We start from the raw sequence: 17,424 nt of genomic DNA, 5'->3' as shown, positions 1-17,424 counted from the left end.
CTTGACACAAATCGAACTAGTAACCTTAACCCAAAAGACACCGGGTTTCTAAGCGGCAGCGCGGAGCTTTGCAAGCCTCCACTCTCCGTAACTTAAAGCTGGCGAAGGCGGAGCTGAAGGAGACTCCCCTTCCTGGAAGCTAAAGTCGGCGACGGTGAATCTGAGCAAGCCTCCACCTCTCGCATAAAACCGACGAAGACGGATCTAGATTAGCTTCCATCTCCCGGAAAAACACCACAATTGAGCATGCAAGGCGCTCCCTCTCCACCGTGGACCTCCAATCGAGCGCGTCATTACTCCAAGAGCCGAGCCACCGATAGAGATGGTTGCGGTACCAGAGCTCGGACAAGGCGGTCGTTGACAGGACGACGGAGAAGAGGCTAAGAGGAACAACTTCGGCGAAAGAGAAGGGCTCCGACGACGGCACAGGCGCTCACGCGCCGGCCGTACGCTGGTCCCAAAGTAGATATAGTTTCTCTCTCTTCTTTCTCTCTTTCTAGTTTCGAGAGTTTGGAGTTTACGATCTCATTCTCTACAAACATAAAATAAAAATCCATGAAAAGTGAAAATTGAAGTGAATAAAGGTCGGTGAAAGTTTCTAGGAAAAAATGTTTTTTATAGCAAAAAAATGATAACTATATCTTTTTATATTAATATCTATTTTGTGGCATTTTTGCTTATAATACTTTTTAATATTTTTGAAAATAAATTTAATAAATAGTTTTACAAACAAGAAAAAATTGGAAAAATAGTAACTATTGATAAAATACCTATATGAACTTAGTGGTATTTTTTTCAGTTCTAAAAATGTTTAAATCATAATTTTCAGATTCTGTTCTAAATAAAGTAGAAATGACATTCTACGAAGTAGAAAACGAAATCCACTTTTTTCATTGAATCTACAATGTTTAGAATACGTGATCTACATAAATAAGAGTATTCTAAAAATATTTAGAATACACATTCCGCGCTTAACCTACCGATCTAAAATCTTTAGAAATCAAAATCTACACATTAATATAAATCTAAAACACGTAAAAACCGACTTCTACAGATTTACTGTAAATCTAAAACATGTAAAATCAAAATCTACACATTACTATAATTATAAAAACATGTAGAAACCGATTTATACATATTAGATGTATTCTACAGATAAGAAATCAGTTCCTGAAAATATGAAAACAAAATATTTGGGAATATTCACTTTCATACTTTGAAAAAATCGATTTAAAAAAAAAACAAAAAAAAAGTGGTAACCTTCTTCTCACGCCGTTTTCTATATTCCATTGATTGTTTACAAAATTTTCACAAAAGTTTCACATTATTTCTACCATGATTCATATCTATGCTTCCACAGATCGATCAGTCTATAATTCGAGATCGGTCGATCTGTATGAAATCGACCTTTGCCGATAGAGTTAAATGGACCAGGTCGATCAGTATATGCTCCGCGTTTTTTTGTTTTGCATAATGATCAGGATCGATCAATCCGTTTGACCTTGTAATTTCGGATCGATCGATCCCGCTTGATCGAACCCATTATTTATTATATATAAAAATTACAATATTACAATTTTAAGAGCATTATTGCCATTTTGAAAATAATTAGCCTAATGGGACATAAAGTATATGAGATTAGTCTAAAGGAACCTAATTATCATTTTCTTGCTCTGAAAAAACAATTTTCCCAAGTTTCTACAATTATCAAAGAAAAATAGTTTATACCTTAAATGTGAGTCGGATGGCAATAAATTAAAAAAAGAAACATTGTAAATTCGAATCCATTTCTATTTGTTATGTGTTTCTCTAAGACTATCCTTAGCACTGAAACAAAGAACTTTGGCAAGAAATTTTATTGAATGAAACTAAAATACAAAAGTGTTTTAAAGTAAAAAAACCAATCCTCCTTTCTTACAGATTGATCATAAAAAGTTGATGAAAGTTAATTAAACATAATGAAAACGAACGATACATAAACAACTAACATTCAAGAAGATATTCTTTACAAGTCGACTTGTTATGCCCAAGTCCCTTGCACCTACTACACTGCAGCTGCCGCTTCATCACCTCCTCCGCCGGCGTTTTCTTCTTCGGCGGCCTCCCCGGTGGCCGCCTTGTCGGCGGCGGCGTCACCGTCACCGCAGACCCCCCAGAGCTCTCTCTACAACACATCTCCCCTCCTTCCAACAAAGGCACCGGGTTTATCGACACAGAGTACGTCACCCTGTAACTCTCAACGCTAAAATATCTAGAACACAACTCGTAAGGGCTGCGTCCAATACAGCTGATAACCGCAACCGCATGGTGACACGGCAACCCCGTTAACTGCCAGCCTTTGCAGCTACAGTCCCACTGCGAAATGTTCACGAGCTCGTACGTCTCTCCGCGGACTTGAAACAAGTTGTTATCCGCGGAGGACGCCACGTGGAGGCTCTGCGCTTTTAAACACTCTTTCTCCAGCTTTACTTCCATCGAAGGAGTCAATCTCCCGTTGGCCTCAGCTGCGTTGATACGCCTCACGTGAATCAACCCCATTATCTTCCCTCGGATCACATCCACCATTTGAGTTATCGGGAGATCGTTGGCGTCCGAGGCCCAGCTGAAGAACGGCTCGCCCGAGTTCGATGTCAAGTGGTTGTAACGAGAGCCGGGGAAGTAAGCGTTGGCCCAGTGATCCGGCTGGCTATTATGCACGATCCAGCTGTATGCGTCCGGTGAGAGGCCTTTGATGTTCTCCACGTGTCTCTCAAACGAATCGGGCCTCGGCGCGTAGGCCGCCGAGTAGAAGTCGTCGACGATTAAACGCTTGATCTCGTGCGAGAACGGTCCTTTCAAGTCTCTGATGAGCTCGTCGGTTAAGTAACGCAAACAGTACGCGTGGAAGGAGTTAACGAACACCTTTGGGATGAGCTCTTGGAGACTCTTCTGTCTATCCGCAACGAACGTGATCTGGCTAGAAACCTGTTGATCTGGAGCGAGAACAGACCTCAGCTGAAGCAAGAACCACTCCCAGTTATCCTCCGTCTCCGCGTCAACAACTGCAAACGCTAGCGGAAACACTTCGTCGTCACCGTCGACGGAAGTCGCGGCTAGCAGCGTCCCTTGATACTTCGACTTCAGCGGCATGCTGTCGAGAAACACTAGAGGTCGACACGCCTCGAGGAAACCGTAAACCGAGGCGTGGAAGGACACGAAGACGCGGTGAAAACTCGAATCCTCCTTGGTGGTGAACGTAGCTAAGCTCCCTGGATTGGTCTCCATGATCTTCTCGCAGAAGGACGGAAGCTGCTTGTAACCGTCCTTGTACGATCCCTGAAGCTGCTCTCTCGCGATCTCTTTCCCGCGCCACGCTTGGAAGTAGTTCAGCTGGATCCCATACTCCTCCTTGATGTCACTGACGATGTCTTTCGGTTTATAGTTAGGAAACACTTTCAGCTTCTCCTTGATAATGCTAGCCACCCAGCTCCGGCTCGTCTGGAGGCCGTTGACGCCTCCCGCGCCTTCGCAGGTGTGCGAGGGAGTCATCTTCTTGATGCAGATGAGCTGAGTGGTTGACAGCCTGGAGGCGTGGATCCTCCAGGGACAGCCTTCGGCTTTGCATTTGACCGTCACGCGGTGGCTGTCGTTCTTCTTGTAGCGGAACCCGAACTGGTTCGCGATCGCGTACTTGCGCAGGGCTTCCCGGAACTCGCTCACGTTTTTGAACCTCTGCCCGACGCCTGTGATCGTGTTCTGCCACTGCTGCGTTCTAGCCTTTGTGAGGATGTCTCCTTTCGGATTCGGGGCTTCGAGGATGGCTGACATTATGTCGGGTGGAGTAGTGATGACGATCTGTGTGTCTTCGGGTCGGTTCACTACTTGCTGCTCCATGGTCACAACGGGAGGAGCTGAGACTGAGACTGAGAGGGGGAGATCTTCTGGTCCTGCTATGTCATCTATCATATCCTCCAGAGGAACTGCTTCAGACAATGTAGTTCTGCTTGATCTGTAAGAAAAGAAAAAGATTTCAATTAATTTTTTTTTTTTTTTATAAATTTGGAGGCCTATCTATGTAATTTTTTTTTAAAATGTGGGGGCGGCGAAAATGTTCATTAGGCTTTGTCCAGGACCGGCCCTGATGATAGAAATGGATTTGCTTACCTGCTAGCAGGCATGTTTGAGATGTCTGGAGAAGGCTCTTCAGGTATGAGATAGACATCAGCGCTGTTCGAGTTCTCGTGGAACTTGATCATCCGTTTCAAATCTTTATCGTTGGAGATGGAGATGAGCGTCTTCTTGTTATCAGGGAGAAAGTACTTGAGAGAAACCGTCCTAGCGTCGCAGTTAAACATCTCCCCTATCTCTGAGATAAAGTCTTTGAACTTCATCTCCTCGTCCACGTCTATCGCGTGAGCATCGCCTCCTTTGTAAGTTAACGCTCCGCCTTTCTCCGTCAGAAACTCTCCACCGGACATGCATATTGCTATCACCCGTTTCCCTGACATGTCCTGCAAACAAACAAGGAAGGCACAAACTACAATATCAAAATCTCTAATTGTTGTAGTCCAAGCTCAATGCAACTGCATGGTTCCTCTATTGGATGTGACAATCTAAGCTCCTAAGCTTAAGAAATCAACCGCACCATCACCTAGATACTACTATTGCGATGCAAAAAACAATGTTATGTCAATGATGAAGGCACATTCAGACACAAACCACAGACATCAAGTCTCTAGTTATTGTAGTCAAAGCTCAATTCGATTGTATAGGATGTGACAATCTAAGCTTAATAAATCAAAACTCTGTAACACCAAACACATAAACGAAAACAACAAGTCTAAGCTCTCAGTTTCTGATTTTAAGCTATCACAGACAAGAATATCAACCACACAATCACTTAATAACTATTAATGCAACAAGTGAATCGATGCAAAGCAGTGTCATTTCAATGAGGAAGGCACATTCAGACAAAAAAAAAAAGCTGAAACTTTCGGATTCAAACCGAGCAAAACTATTATTGCAATGCAGAGCAGTGTCATTTCAATGAGGAAGGCACATTCAGACAAAAAAAGGCTGAAACTTTCGGATTATAACCGAACCAAATCAAAGCATTTGGCTATAGAAACATGAATCCACTACTCGTGGAAACAGAGGGCAATTAACAAAACACTTCGATTCAATACAGAAAGCGAGAGAGATTCAGAGGGTAAGGAGACGAAAGGATTCAACTTTTTTCAAATTCCAGAACACCTAATCGTCATATGATAACCTCTCCTCGAGACACAGATACAATCCGCCACCTAACCGAACATGTAACTTTGGTCGGAATTTCAAAATTGGGAACTGGGCTTGCATGAACCCTAAAATTAAGAATGAGAGATTGAATTACCTCGGAATTGCGGAGAGCCACAGAAACCCTAATCTGATGTTGAAGTTTTTTTAATGAGGAAGAGGAGAAGAGGGAAGAGTCTGTGCGGTTACAAGTTACAACCTTCTCTGGTTAGCAATCACCATCCCTAAAATCCATGCGCCTGTTGTTGTTCGGTGCTTGTAATATAAACTACGCGTCGTTTTGTAAGACTGCTTCTTACGTAAACAGTGTGGCGGATGGGTTGATTCATTCGAAACACCGTGCTGTCTTAAAGTTGATAACGTTTCTCCCCTATGCAACGCAAAACAAATTTAATTGTTTACGATTTTATCAAAAAGCAATATGTTATGGAATATGGATTTGTGTTTTATTTTTGGGCAAATCTCCAAAATAGCACCTTTATAAGTTTATATCACAAAAATAGCACTCAAAAACTAAAATGACCAAAATAGCACCTTTCTAAGTTTATCCTTTGAAAATTTTAATTTTTTATTCTTCAAAATTTGAAATCTTATCCCCAAAACCTCATTTCTCAACTCTAAACCCTAAACCCTAAACTCTAAACCATAAACCCTAAATTTTAAACCCTAAACCCTAAACCCTAAACCCTAAACTCTAAACCCTAAACCCTAAAATTTAAACCCTAAACCCTAAACTCTAAACCCTAAACCCTAAACCCTAAATCCTAAACCCCACCCTTTAACTCTAAACCCTAAATTTGTGACTTTTGATAAAACATTAAATTCTATTTTTGTTACTTTTGACCTTGAATGCTAGTTTGGAAACAAAAACTTGATTTAGTGCTATTTTTGTCTTTTTCTCTTTATTTTTCGGTGTATAATTATGCCATGGATTCATTTCGTATAAGAGAAAAATATTACTAAAAGTCATTGTATTTGATTACAGCTAATTAATGTTAATATATAATCGTAAACTGAACCAATATATTAGCAATATGAATAAAAATTATTCTACAAAAAAAGTTAGAGCTTTATCAATCTGTTGGCTATCGTTTGAGTACGTCTTCTGATGATTAATTTGGTTCACGTGATGAAAAAGAATAGTTGAGTGGAGAATTTTAACTCTCGAACATATCATATACTTAATTAATTAGCTTTTATACTTTAATCGGATTTAGATGTTATTCACGTGTTTATGCTACTCAATTCTACGATTTGATTAGTTTTATTATACTCGTTACCAACATCAACATGCAGCAGTAGCCAGAAAGGTTCTTTCGAGCTTCGAGTTAGAGTGTGTGCTAATTATACAATTAATTGTCTTCATAACAATGTAGTCATCGTTATGAGTTGTTAAGTGTCGACTTTACACTACGGGATTGCTTCCTAACACTCAAGACTTAAACTCTTGTGTACGATGGTTTTATTTTGAACTCTAAGGTCCCTATGATCTTATATCTGTAAATTTTCTGCATTTTTAATTTTTAATTGGAAAGTCTTTCGTCAAAAAAAAAAAAATGCAGTCATCATTTGAGACTAACTTCATGCATTCTCTTTGTTTTGCCCTATCTAAGGGAGTATGATTTAAGTTTTACTACAAGAAATGAAGGATTACAATTCAAAATCATGTTAAAACTCTGATCTTCAATATTTTTTACAACAAACCACACCATTAGTCTTAGATTTCCAAAACTGTATAGCTACGTTCCTATTATATTAAACAAAACTAAACTTTACGTATAGACTAAATTATAGTCTTCAATCTCATCATTCTTTACCAATATAATAATAATGCTAATTATCTTTGTTATCTTCTATATCTACGGTTTACGTACAAGTTAAAACCCATCTTATATTCCTATTACAAAATTAGAGACCAATATTAGACCATCTCCAATTATTCCGTTTTAAGTAATTTCAAGTGACAAACCTATCTTATATATATTCCTATTACCAACCCATCTGATGGAGGTGAGTTACTTAGCTCCGTTTACAGCTAGATAATTGCAGTTTATGGGTGCAGAATTACGAAAGAAGATTAGGATATTTTTCTCACGTAAAGTGACCCAACAAATATTAATTAGTGATTATATATGTAGCTTACTCTAATTGTCATTAAAATATTGAGTCATTTTATTCTCCAACAGATTCTTTTCACTTCTCTTTTTGACTGTGTGCGCTTCTCCTCCCCATTTTTGTTTGTACAATTATATATAATAATAATACTGCATTCCTACCAAATTATATACTTTTTAGATCCATATAGTATTTCATCTTCGCGTAATGTATATGCAATTACTATGGTAAATCTATATATGCTAATGTAAAACCGATTTTTAGTTCCCCCACATACGTTCAGTTTAATATTACTACAAATTAAGCAAACCTAACTTAAATTTCCACAATAATATAGATCAGTCATGCGTAGTACGTATAATTGCTAATTTGCAGTTTGGATAGAAATTAATATATAAAATGCTTACAAGAGATGATAGAAAGATTCAAGTTACATGATTGTCATACATCAACTTTGAACAGAGTCATTCAATCCATACTCGATAAATGTATTGCACTTCTTATTAATGGTTAGCCATTGTGAAATTCGGACGCATTCACGATGGTTTAGTTTGATTACCTATATATAAACAAAACAATTTGAAATGTATGAGATCCAAATATATGAATAAATAATTGAAGTGGTGGAGAATTATCTTCTGAACGTTAGGGTTCACGTTAGAATTATCTTCCTAACGTGTAGGACTGCTCATAATCCTAACGTGTATGACTGCGAGTAAAATAAAAAAGCGTTCTGAAAAAATGAAAGTGGCCTTAAACGATCAATTAACGCTGAAACCGTGAACCGGTTTCTTAGGAAATTATTTTAATTTTTTTTTTGTCTGAAATAAAAATAAAAAATAAAAAGCGAACCAATCGCGGACCGCCACGTGTCGATGGGGTTCCACAAACAGTGCAAAAACCCTTCCAAAATCGGTCTTTATTTCACACTTATAAGAACCGATTTTTGCAAAAATAATGGGACCCACCACTAAGAAACCTACTTAAATCTCCCTGTTAATTATGCCCTTAGTTAGGCAAGAGTTTGCTAAGATTGGTTGGGAAGGAAAAGAAGGAGAACAAAGTGAGAGTATGTTTGAGTTTCATAATAATAAAAGAAAATTCCATGTAACTAGAAACAAATAATAAAAAAAAATCTTTTGAAAATAGGTTGTAGAAAAAGAATACTATAAAGGAAAAAAAGACATTGAAGAAGGTATGAGAGAAAAGACCAAACAAACACAGAGAACTTAAATGCCTAACCAATACTGAATTCCAACTGAGGAACATTTCGTGATAAAACATTTAGAAATTTCCAGGTTCTTGATATAATTTTGACCAAAAGATGCATAATTTTGTTCGAGCTATGCCAAAATCTAAAGCGAACCGAACTTTAATTTGTCATTCAAACTTTTTTTATATATTTCAAAAGACATACCACTCACTAGAATCAAAATAAACGAAAGAAAATATCAATGGCAATTTGTTTTATTTAAACCTCTAACATATAGTTGACAAAAAAATAAAGAACCTCAAACATATTTGTAAACACAATACGTCCAAATCAAAAAGAAAAACTATGTGGAATAAAAATTCGCCAATTTCCTTACTAATACAATTAGAGAAAAAAAAACTCAGTACTAGACTTGGAGGGAAAAAAAACTCGGTACTAGACTTGTGGTTGCTGCATGCAAAAAACAAACGTTAAGAAATAATATAACTAGTTTCAATTGACTACGTACTGCTAATATCTAACATTTTTTGACCGTTTAACTATATTATATTAATGGTTCTTCACTCGTTAATGTTTGGTGAGCCATATTCCCTATAAATACATAAGCAAACCCACATCTCCACTTAAGGGTCACCAACACATTCGAAACAACCTCTAATTAAAAACCTCTTTCTTGTCTTTCGTGTCTCGTCTTGTTCTGTTCAAGAACACATACTAATGGGAGGAAACATGTCACACAGTCTCTTCAGCTTCTTTAAAACACGAAGATCTCAAAGAGTGGAAGTAGACGCCTCTTGGGATGACGTCGTTTATACTCGCAAAGCATTGGCTAGTGATGAAGACAAACGTTACTGGGTGGCTGAGCCAGGTATTGATCGCAAAGCGTCTGCTTTTATTGCCAAGTTTCATGCCACTCGTGTCTCTGCGTCCCAGCGCCAATCTCTCTCTCCTTACCAATCCGAGAAGGCATGATGATGATGATGATCAAGGGCTAATTTGATTCTATGAAAATTGTTTTTATTGATTTGAAATGTTCTATGAGAGTGTATTGATTGTCTTAGTTGTAATTAATAATCGATCTTTCCTTACAATTTTCTTCGTCTAGCTTCTCATTCTTTTCCTTGTTGCTTTCATATCTAGCTAGTTAAATAATTTGACTTAAATCATTGGGAATGTGTTTTGTTGTGTCGGTTAATAGACGAATACAAAATAACCAGATTCGACTTTGTATAGTTCTTGTTGCTCGCAAAATCATCATAAAAGTCATGTAAGCATATAAAGATGAACAGAAGAGAATAAATACTATTAAATTTACATAACAAAGATAATTAACTTTAAGAGTAACAATTAAAGCTTTTTCTACAGAATCCAAACTTACACACCAAGATTTACCAGAATGATATATGAAATGGGACGACAATATTTGATGAGGCTCCAAAACGCGCATATATATACGTAATTTAGATCAATGTAGAAAGCCATGAATTTTGACATTAATAACTAAATCTTATTTACAAGTATGAGTATTTATTGATTATATTAATTTTAGCAGAGAAGATCGATATCCATTTAAGATAAAATAACCAAAAAGCATAGGTTTGTAGCCAGCTGTAGAATCAAGAACTTTATATGATTGCTATTATTTGCATGGACGGGAGGTTCCTGCTTGGGTCTTCCCCTCAGATAATGCTCCAGTTTTTTTTGTACAAAAGGTACATCTTAAGAGTACTTTGATTCCTCTTCTTGTCTTTTGCTTCGCTTTGAGCCTTTTCTTGGTTCACACTCTCTTTACTTTTACTGCCAACTATCAACCAAAATATTCCCTTTAATTTTATTAAATGGTTGCAAGTCTAGTGATCTCGTAGTGGTGCCTATGTAACTTATGATTTGTGAGTGTATCAGTCTTCAGGATTCGATCAACACAAAAGCAAAACATCACTCACAATACAAAGAAGAATAAGAAGTAACACCGCAGCTTGACACTTGCTTGACGCATGAACATTTGGATATGATTAATTCATATACGTATGTAATTTTGGTTAATAATTCTCACTCATGAAAAGGTCATTGAGTATTATGTGGAATCTCTGGAAGACTCGTTAATGGCAACTACTCATCGGTCTCTATTGGCTGGACTAATTTGAGATCAATGCATACCATCTATTTGCACCCAACATGCATCTCCACTCTTCTATTTGTTCAACACAATGACCGATTCGCACCCCAAAATAAAATTACAAGGAACAAAAACAAAATAAAACATATATAAACTGATAATTCCATTGTAAAAAAAACCACACGGGTAGATTGTAAAACAAATTCTTCAAGATTTAATTTTACATATACTAGGGGTTAATCCGCGCTATGCGCGTGACAATTTTGATTTTCAAATGTTAATTATATAACTATTCGATTGGACGTTGTATTCTGAATTGTATGTTTGTGTGAATACATGAATGCTTTGTATTTATGGTTTGCTTGATAGAAATTTTTCATATTTGTATGTTAAAATTATGGTAATGTTGATGTTATCATTTTTTGTGATGTTTGAATTAATTTTGTTGTTGTTCGTGTGCTTAACTTAAGTGATATTGGTGTTTAACCATTTATTTTTTATGGAAATATAAATGGTGACACAAGAAATAACATATATCAAAACGTACTTAATTTAGTTTTCTATTTCTTATATTGTATATTTACTTATTATTTAGTTTTTTTTATTATAATTTTCTTGATTTTATATCAAATGGTAATATTACGATAGATGTTTAATGTAGTATTTCTATTTATTATATTGCATATTAAATTATTATTTATTTTACTGTACATTTTTAGATACATGTTTAATATAGATTTTCTATTTCTTATATTGTATATATACTTATTATTATTATTTTCTTATATTGTATATTTACTTATCTAACATTGTGATAAATGTTTAATTTAATATTTCTATTTCTTATATTATATATTTACTTATTATTTATTTTATTATATATTTTTTAGACAGATGTTTGATTCAGTTTTTCTATTTTTATATTGTATATTTACTTATTTTTTATTTTTTCTTATTTTGTATATCTACTTATTCTAAATTTCTTACTTTTATATCAAATGATAATATTACAATATATGTTTAATGTAATATTTTATTTCTTATATAGTATATTTACTTATTATTTATTTGTTCTTATATTGTATATTTATTTATTATTTATTTTTTCCTGTATTGTATATTTACTTACAAAACTATTTGGAAATAATAAAAAACTATACATTTTTCAGATAGATGTTTAATGTACTTTTTCATTTCTTATATTTTATATTTACTTATTATTTATTTTACTTTACATTTTCCAGATAGATGTTTAATGTAGTTTTTATATTTCTTATATTGTATATTTATATATTATTTATTTTTTATTCTAATATTTTGATAGATGTTTAATGTAATATTTTTATTTCTCATATTCTATATTTACTTATTATTTATTTTATTATAAATTTTCAGATATATGTTTAATTTAGTTTTTCCATTTTTGATATTGAATATTTACTTATTGTTTATCTTTTTTTTTTATATTGTATATTTATTTATTCCAATTTGTTTGCTATTGCATCAAATGATAATATTACGTTAGATGTTTAATGTAATATTTATATTTCTTATATTATATATTTATTGTTTAGTTTTTCTTGTATTGTATATTTACTTATTCCAATATTATGATAGATGTTCAATATAATATTTCTATTTCTTATACTGTATTGTATATTTACATATTATTTATTCTGCTATACATTTTTCAGAGAGATGATTAATTTATTTTTTTCACTTCTTAATTGTATATTTATTTATTGTATATTTTTATATTGAATATTTAACTATTGTAATTTTCTTGCTTTTATATCAAATGATAATATTTCTATTTCTTATATTGTATGCTTGTTTTTCTTATTTTGTATATTTTCTTATTAAAATATTTGGAAATAATAATATGTAAAACTATACATTTTTCAGATAGATGTTTAATGTAGTTTTTCCATTTCTTATATGGTATATTTACTTATTTTTTATTTGTTATTATATTGTATATTTATTTATTATAATTGTTTTGTTTTTATATCAAATTGAAATATTACGATAGATGTTTAATGTGATATTTATATTTCTTATACAATATAGTTACTTATTATTTATTTTATTATACATTTTTTATATAGATGTTTAATGTAGTTTTTCTATTTCGTATATTATATATTTACTTATTATTTATTTTGTTTATATTTTATATTTACTTATTCTAATATTAAATAGCTGTTTAATGTAATATTTTTATTTCTTATATTGTATATTTACTTATTATTTATTTTACTATACATTTATCAGATGGATGTTTAATTTAGTTTTTTTTATTGTATATTTACTTATTTTCTTGTATTGTATATTTATTTATTATTTATTTTTCTTATATTTTATATTTTATTATTCTAATATTACAATAAATGTTTAATATAATATTATATTTTGTATATTGTATATTAGTTATTATTTATTTTACTATACATTTTAAGATAAATGTATAATTTAGTTTTTTCATTTCTTAATTTTATATTTACTTTTTGTTTATTTTTTCTTATATTATATATTTAATTATTCTTATTTTATTTATATTATATCAAATGATAATATTTCGATAGAGGTTTAATGTAACATTTCTATTTCTTATATTATATATTTACTTTTTTTTTATATTGTATATTTACATATTATTTATTTTTTTATTTTTTTTAGTAATAATGCCACGTGACACTTTTCGTAAAAAGTTTTTTTTTCGTGATGTCGACACCTCATGGAATCTCAAAATGTCCATTTTATTAGTATAGATGTATATGCAAAATATTAATCATATATTTATTATACCCTTTTATTATAAAATTTCCTCTTTAATTTGAAATATATAGTATGGATGAATCTGAAACTTTATATAAAAACTGCAATAAAATAAAGGACACTTTATCAAATTAAATCCTAAAATATGAAAGAGAGAATTATAATCTGGCAGACGAAAGTAGACATCATATATTTACTTTTTATTTATTTGTTCTTATATTGTATATTTACTTATTATAATTGTTTTGCTTTTATATCAAATTGTAATATTATGATAGATGTTTAATGTAATATTTTTATTTCTTATACTATATATTTACTAATTATTTATTTTATTATACATTTTTCAGATAGATGTTTAATGTAGTTTTTCTATGTCGTATATTATATATTTACTTATAATTATTATTTTTTTTTTATACTTACGTATCCTAATATTATAATATATGTTTAATGTAATATTTTTATTTTTTATATTGTATATTTACTTATTATTTGTTTTACTATACTTTTATTTGATGGATGTTTAATTTAGTTTTTCTTTTTTTTTATTGTATATTTACTTATTTTTTCTTGTATTGTATATTTACTTATTATTTATTTTTTCTTATATTTTATATTTACTTATTCTAATATTAAAATAAATGTCTAATATAATATTTCTATTTTGTATATTTTATATTTAGTTTACTATACATTTTTAAGATAAATGTATAATTTAGTTTTTTCATTTCTTAATTTTATATTTATTTATTTCATTTCTTAATTTAAAAAAAATTACTTTTTGTTTATTTTTTTATATTATATATTTACTTATTCTAATTTTATTCTTTTATATCAAATGATAATATTATGATAGATGTTTAATGTAACATTTCTATTTCTTATATTATATATTTACTCTTTTTTATTGTATATTTACTTATTATTATTATTTTACTAATAATGTCACGTGACACTTTTCAGAAGAAGTTTTTTTTTCGTAATGTTGACACCTCATGGAGCTTTTTATTAGTATAGATGTACATGCAAAATATTTATTATAAAATTTCCTCTTTAATTTAAAATATATAGTATGGATGAAACTGAAACTTTATATAAAAACTGCAATAAAATAAAGGACACTTTATCAAATTAAATTCTAAAACATGAAAGAGAGAATTATAATCTGGCAGACGAAAGTAGACATCATAATAAAACATGCATTAATCAGCATACATCACAACAAATGTCTTTAATGGAGATGTTTTTTAGGGCTGGTGGTAGTTGTAGCGGTTGTTGTCATCCATCATAGGGAAACGCACTTGGTTAGAATTGTTCATCATCTGACTAACCAACATTTCTTCCTGCTGATGATTCTGATTTTGAGTCCGATTGTAATTTCCATCTTGAGCTACATTTGGGTATCCTACAAACTTCTGCTGATACTGATTAGGATTAAAATTTAAATTTAAACTTGGATGCTGATGATAACCACATACCGGATTCGTCATTTGGTAATAACCTTGTTGGTCACTGGCAGCAGGAGGATAATTATTTTCTAAAGCCCATAACTCATTCACTGGCCGAGCAGTGTTGAAAGCATCAGGATTTGGGAAAGGTGAGGAACCCTCTTCAGCTATAGCTGCTGGTTGTATCATGGCATTAGCAGCTGAAGAAGATTCTCCATATTCAAGATGGGATTGATTTAGGATTAGTTTCCTATGGTGATATAGCTCCTTAAGATGTTGATCAATGTGCCTACACAAGTCGTCACGATGTTTGTTAGTCAGCTGAAACATGTCCTCTCTCCCACGAAGAAATTGGAACATGGTCTCGTTCATCGCGCTCTCCGTATTATCCATCATCTTCTTGATGGTATTCTCCCTTGTTTTTGTGATGCTGTCTCTGAGAAAACCTTCATGGTTCACCATTTTCTTCTCTTGGTCGATCTTTGGAATCTCCTCGAACTTCTCCACTACTTTCTTCGCTTCCGAGTTCGATGGCCACACGTCCGGGGTTGAGCTGAACGGACTGTAGATAACAGCACATGCTTGGATTCCGCAGAGAACGGAGAGCTCGTGGATTTTCTTGAAAAAACCTTTCTTCCTCTTGTTGAAGGTTGATTTTCTCAATGAATCATTGGTGATGTAAGATATGTTTAGCTTCTTCCTCGTCATAATGATGACCACAACAATGTTTTTGTATGTATTATATTTTGTGCTTTTTGTATGTATCCTTCTTGTCAGGAGTCTGTTTATATAGTTGTGGAGGTGTTGGTTTATTAATTATATGATATGTGCGTAATGCCACGTCGTATATAATCAGTAACGAAAATTTATTGGTGAAATCCTCACCGTGAGATTATTTCTCAAATAACATAAAAGGCTAGTAAGACTTTTCATCGCTAAGGATGTAATCACTTGTATAATTCGGATAATACCATCTTAATGGCTTTAAAAATCTAATTTGATAACAGTAAAGAAATTCTTATTTTATGAAGATACATTGTAACTAAAGTTGGTGAATTGATGGCGACGTGTGTGTATACGAATAAGTATGAAACTTATAGGCCTTCATCACCTTAGCTGGAATGACTCATAATATATTCATTCAAATCATTTACCTTTTCCTAGCCTTTAGGATTAAATAACTATTTATGAAATCATATGTATAATCTATATACATTGCATCTCGGAATAATAATTAATAAATTATATCTTCTTAATTAATAAATTCTCGGAATAATAATTTTATTTCGGTGTTTAATCAGTTTTACAGGTTGCCAAATAGTTTATTGAAAAAAATAACAGCTCTTTATTTTTCATTCTCAAAACAACATTATGGGACCATTTTTTAATCTCTGAAAATATGATTCCTTTTTATGATTCCTTTTTATTTTCAAAACAACATTTTATTAAAAAAGGCTTTGATAAAAGCTATTTGATTAGTCGTACCATTTAACTATTTATAAAGATAAAATGGGTTTCCGAAAAAATATATTATCTAACCCATAAAATAAATTATGAGGCCGAATCTAATAATCCAGAAAATTAAAACATGTTACTTATCTTTGGATTCAGCCCCAAAAGAGTAACAGCGACTTTGTATAAAAATTTATTATTTGCAAGGAAACGCATATTTGTATTCAAATCAAAGTTAAAGTAATTCAAAAAATTGTCAAAGGATAACATAACATGCTCAAGTTTAAATAAACATATTTAATTTTTAATTATTAAAATTCAATAGATAAATATTCAATTTTCAAAAAATATTTAAATAGATTAAACTATTATGTTATTAAATAAACGTATATATTGAAAATTGTTAAAATTTAATAAAAGTATAATTTTTTCAAGAAATTTATCTAAATAGATTAAGACTATTCCGTGATTACTTAGGTCTACTAACAAGAATTTGGTAGTATATTAGGTAACCATGAATCCAATCATCTAGGATCATGTGAACTAAATTTTTGTATTTCTGTTTTGTTTTTAAAAAAGTCAAATGATTTTGACATTTTTACTTTGTTTTTTTCTGTTTTTACTATTTTTTATTTTTATTTTATTTTTTGACAATATATGTACTGTACGTAAATTCTCGAGTCCTAATATATGAACTATTTTTTATTACTTATTATGTTTTCATGTGAACTAATATATGTACTGCACGTCATTTCTTCAAGTCTAATATAAAAGATATTTACTAAAAAAAATCTAAATTTCATTGAACTAAAAAGATGATACATAAATATATCTGTGTAAAACAAGAACAAAAAAAAAAGATGTCTCCTAACCCTGAATCCAATCATCTAGGATCATGTGAAATAAATTTTTGTATTTCTTTTTTTCTTTTTTAAAAAATCAAATGATTTTGACATATTCTTTTTATTTTTTCTGTTTTTTTACTATTTTTCTTATTTGTTTTTCTTTAATATATGTACTGCACG

The 17,424-nt window shown here is 31.7% G+C and overlaps 3 protein-coding genes across 6 annotated transcripts; 1 reads left to right on the top strand and 2 right to left on the bottom strand.

Annotated features, from left to right (window-relative positions):
* Positions 1–1,841: 1,841 nt before the first annotated feature.
* LOC125575222 lies at positions 1,842–5,538 on the bottom strand. 3 transcript variants are annotated; one of them, XM_048759427.1, is made up of 4 exons: positions 5,372–5,510; positions 5,233–5,282; positions 4,144–4,490; positions 1,842–3,988 (listed from the first exon to the last, which is right to left on the bottom strand). In XM_048759427.1, the coding sequence occupies exons 3-4, from the start codon at positions 4,485–4,487 to the stop codon at positions 1,984–1,986; spliced, it is 2,349 nt and encodes a 782-aa protein (XP_048615384.1). In that variant the 5' UTR covers positions 4,488–4,490; positions 5,233–5,282; positions 5,372–5,510; the 3' UTR covers positions 1,842–1,983. The 3 variants fall into 3 exon arrangements, with proteins under 3 accessions (XP_048615384.1, XP_048615383.1, XP_048615382.1); XM_048759426.1 differs by having other exon boundaries at positions 5,212–5,282; positions 5,372–5,508; XM_048759425.1 differs by lacking the exon at positions 5,233–5,282 and having other exon boundaries at positions 5,372–5,538.
* Positions 5,539–8,992: 3,454 nt separating this feature from the next.
* Positions 8,993–9,828, top strand: BNAC05G45990D. The gene has a single exon (XM_013840864.3). The coding sequence runs from the start codon at positions 9,320–9,322 to the stop codon at positions 9,572–9,574; it is 255 nt and encodes an 84-aa protein (XP_013696318.1). The 5' UTR covers positions 8,993–9,319; the 3' UTR covers positions 9,575–9,828.
* Positions 9,829–14,578: 4,750 nt separating this feature from the next.
* LOC106399108 (agamous-like MADS-box protein AGL80) lies at positions 14,579–16,495 on the bottom strand. Of its 2 annotated transcripts, XM_048759424.1 has the most exons (2): positions 14,978–16,492; positions 14,579–14,914 (listed from the first exon to the last, which is right to left on the bottom strand). In XM_048759424.1, exons 1-2 carry the CDS (start codon positions 15,653–15,655, stop codon positions 14,747–14,749), a joined length of 846 nt encoding a protein of 281 aa, XP_048615381.1. In that variant the 5' UTR covers positions 15,656–16,492; the 3' UTR covers positions 14,579–14,746. The 2 variants fall into 2 exon arrangements, with proteins under 2 accessions (XP_048615381.1, XP_048615380.1); XM_048759423.1 differs by having other exon boundaries at positions 14,579–16,495.
* Between the last annotated feature and the right edge of the window lie 929 nt (positions 16,496–17,424).

Source organism: Brassica napus, chromosome C5 (genome assembly GCF_020379485.1).
Source record: "Brassica napus cultivar Da-Ae chromosome C5, Da-Ae, whole genome shotgun sequence".
Classification (NCBI taxonomy): domain Eukaryota; kingdom Viridiplantae; phylum Streptophyta; class Magnoliopsida; order Brassicales; family Brassicaceae; genus Brassica; species Brassica napus.
The sequence above is the reverse complement of the archived record's forward strand: the minus strand, read 5'-3'. Positions and strand labels throughout refer to the sequence as shown.

Coding starts and splice junctions, on each gene's coding strand:
- LOC125575222 (XM_048759425.1), bottom strand. CDS start 4,487: ATGTCAGGGAAACGGGTGATAGCAATATGCATGTCCGGTGGAGAGTTT. Junction 3,989..4,143: donor TCAAACATGCCTGCTAGCAG/GTAAGCAAATCC, acceptor CTTTTCTTACAG/ATCAAGCAGAACTACATTGT.
- BNAC05G45990D (XM_013840864.3), top strand. CDS start 9,320: ATGGGAGGAAACATGTCACACAGTCTCTTCAGCTTCTTTAAAACACGA.
- LOC106399108 (XM_048759423.1), bottom strand. CDS start 15,655: ATGACGAGGAAGAAGCTAAACATATCTTACATCACCAATGATTCATTG.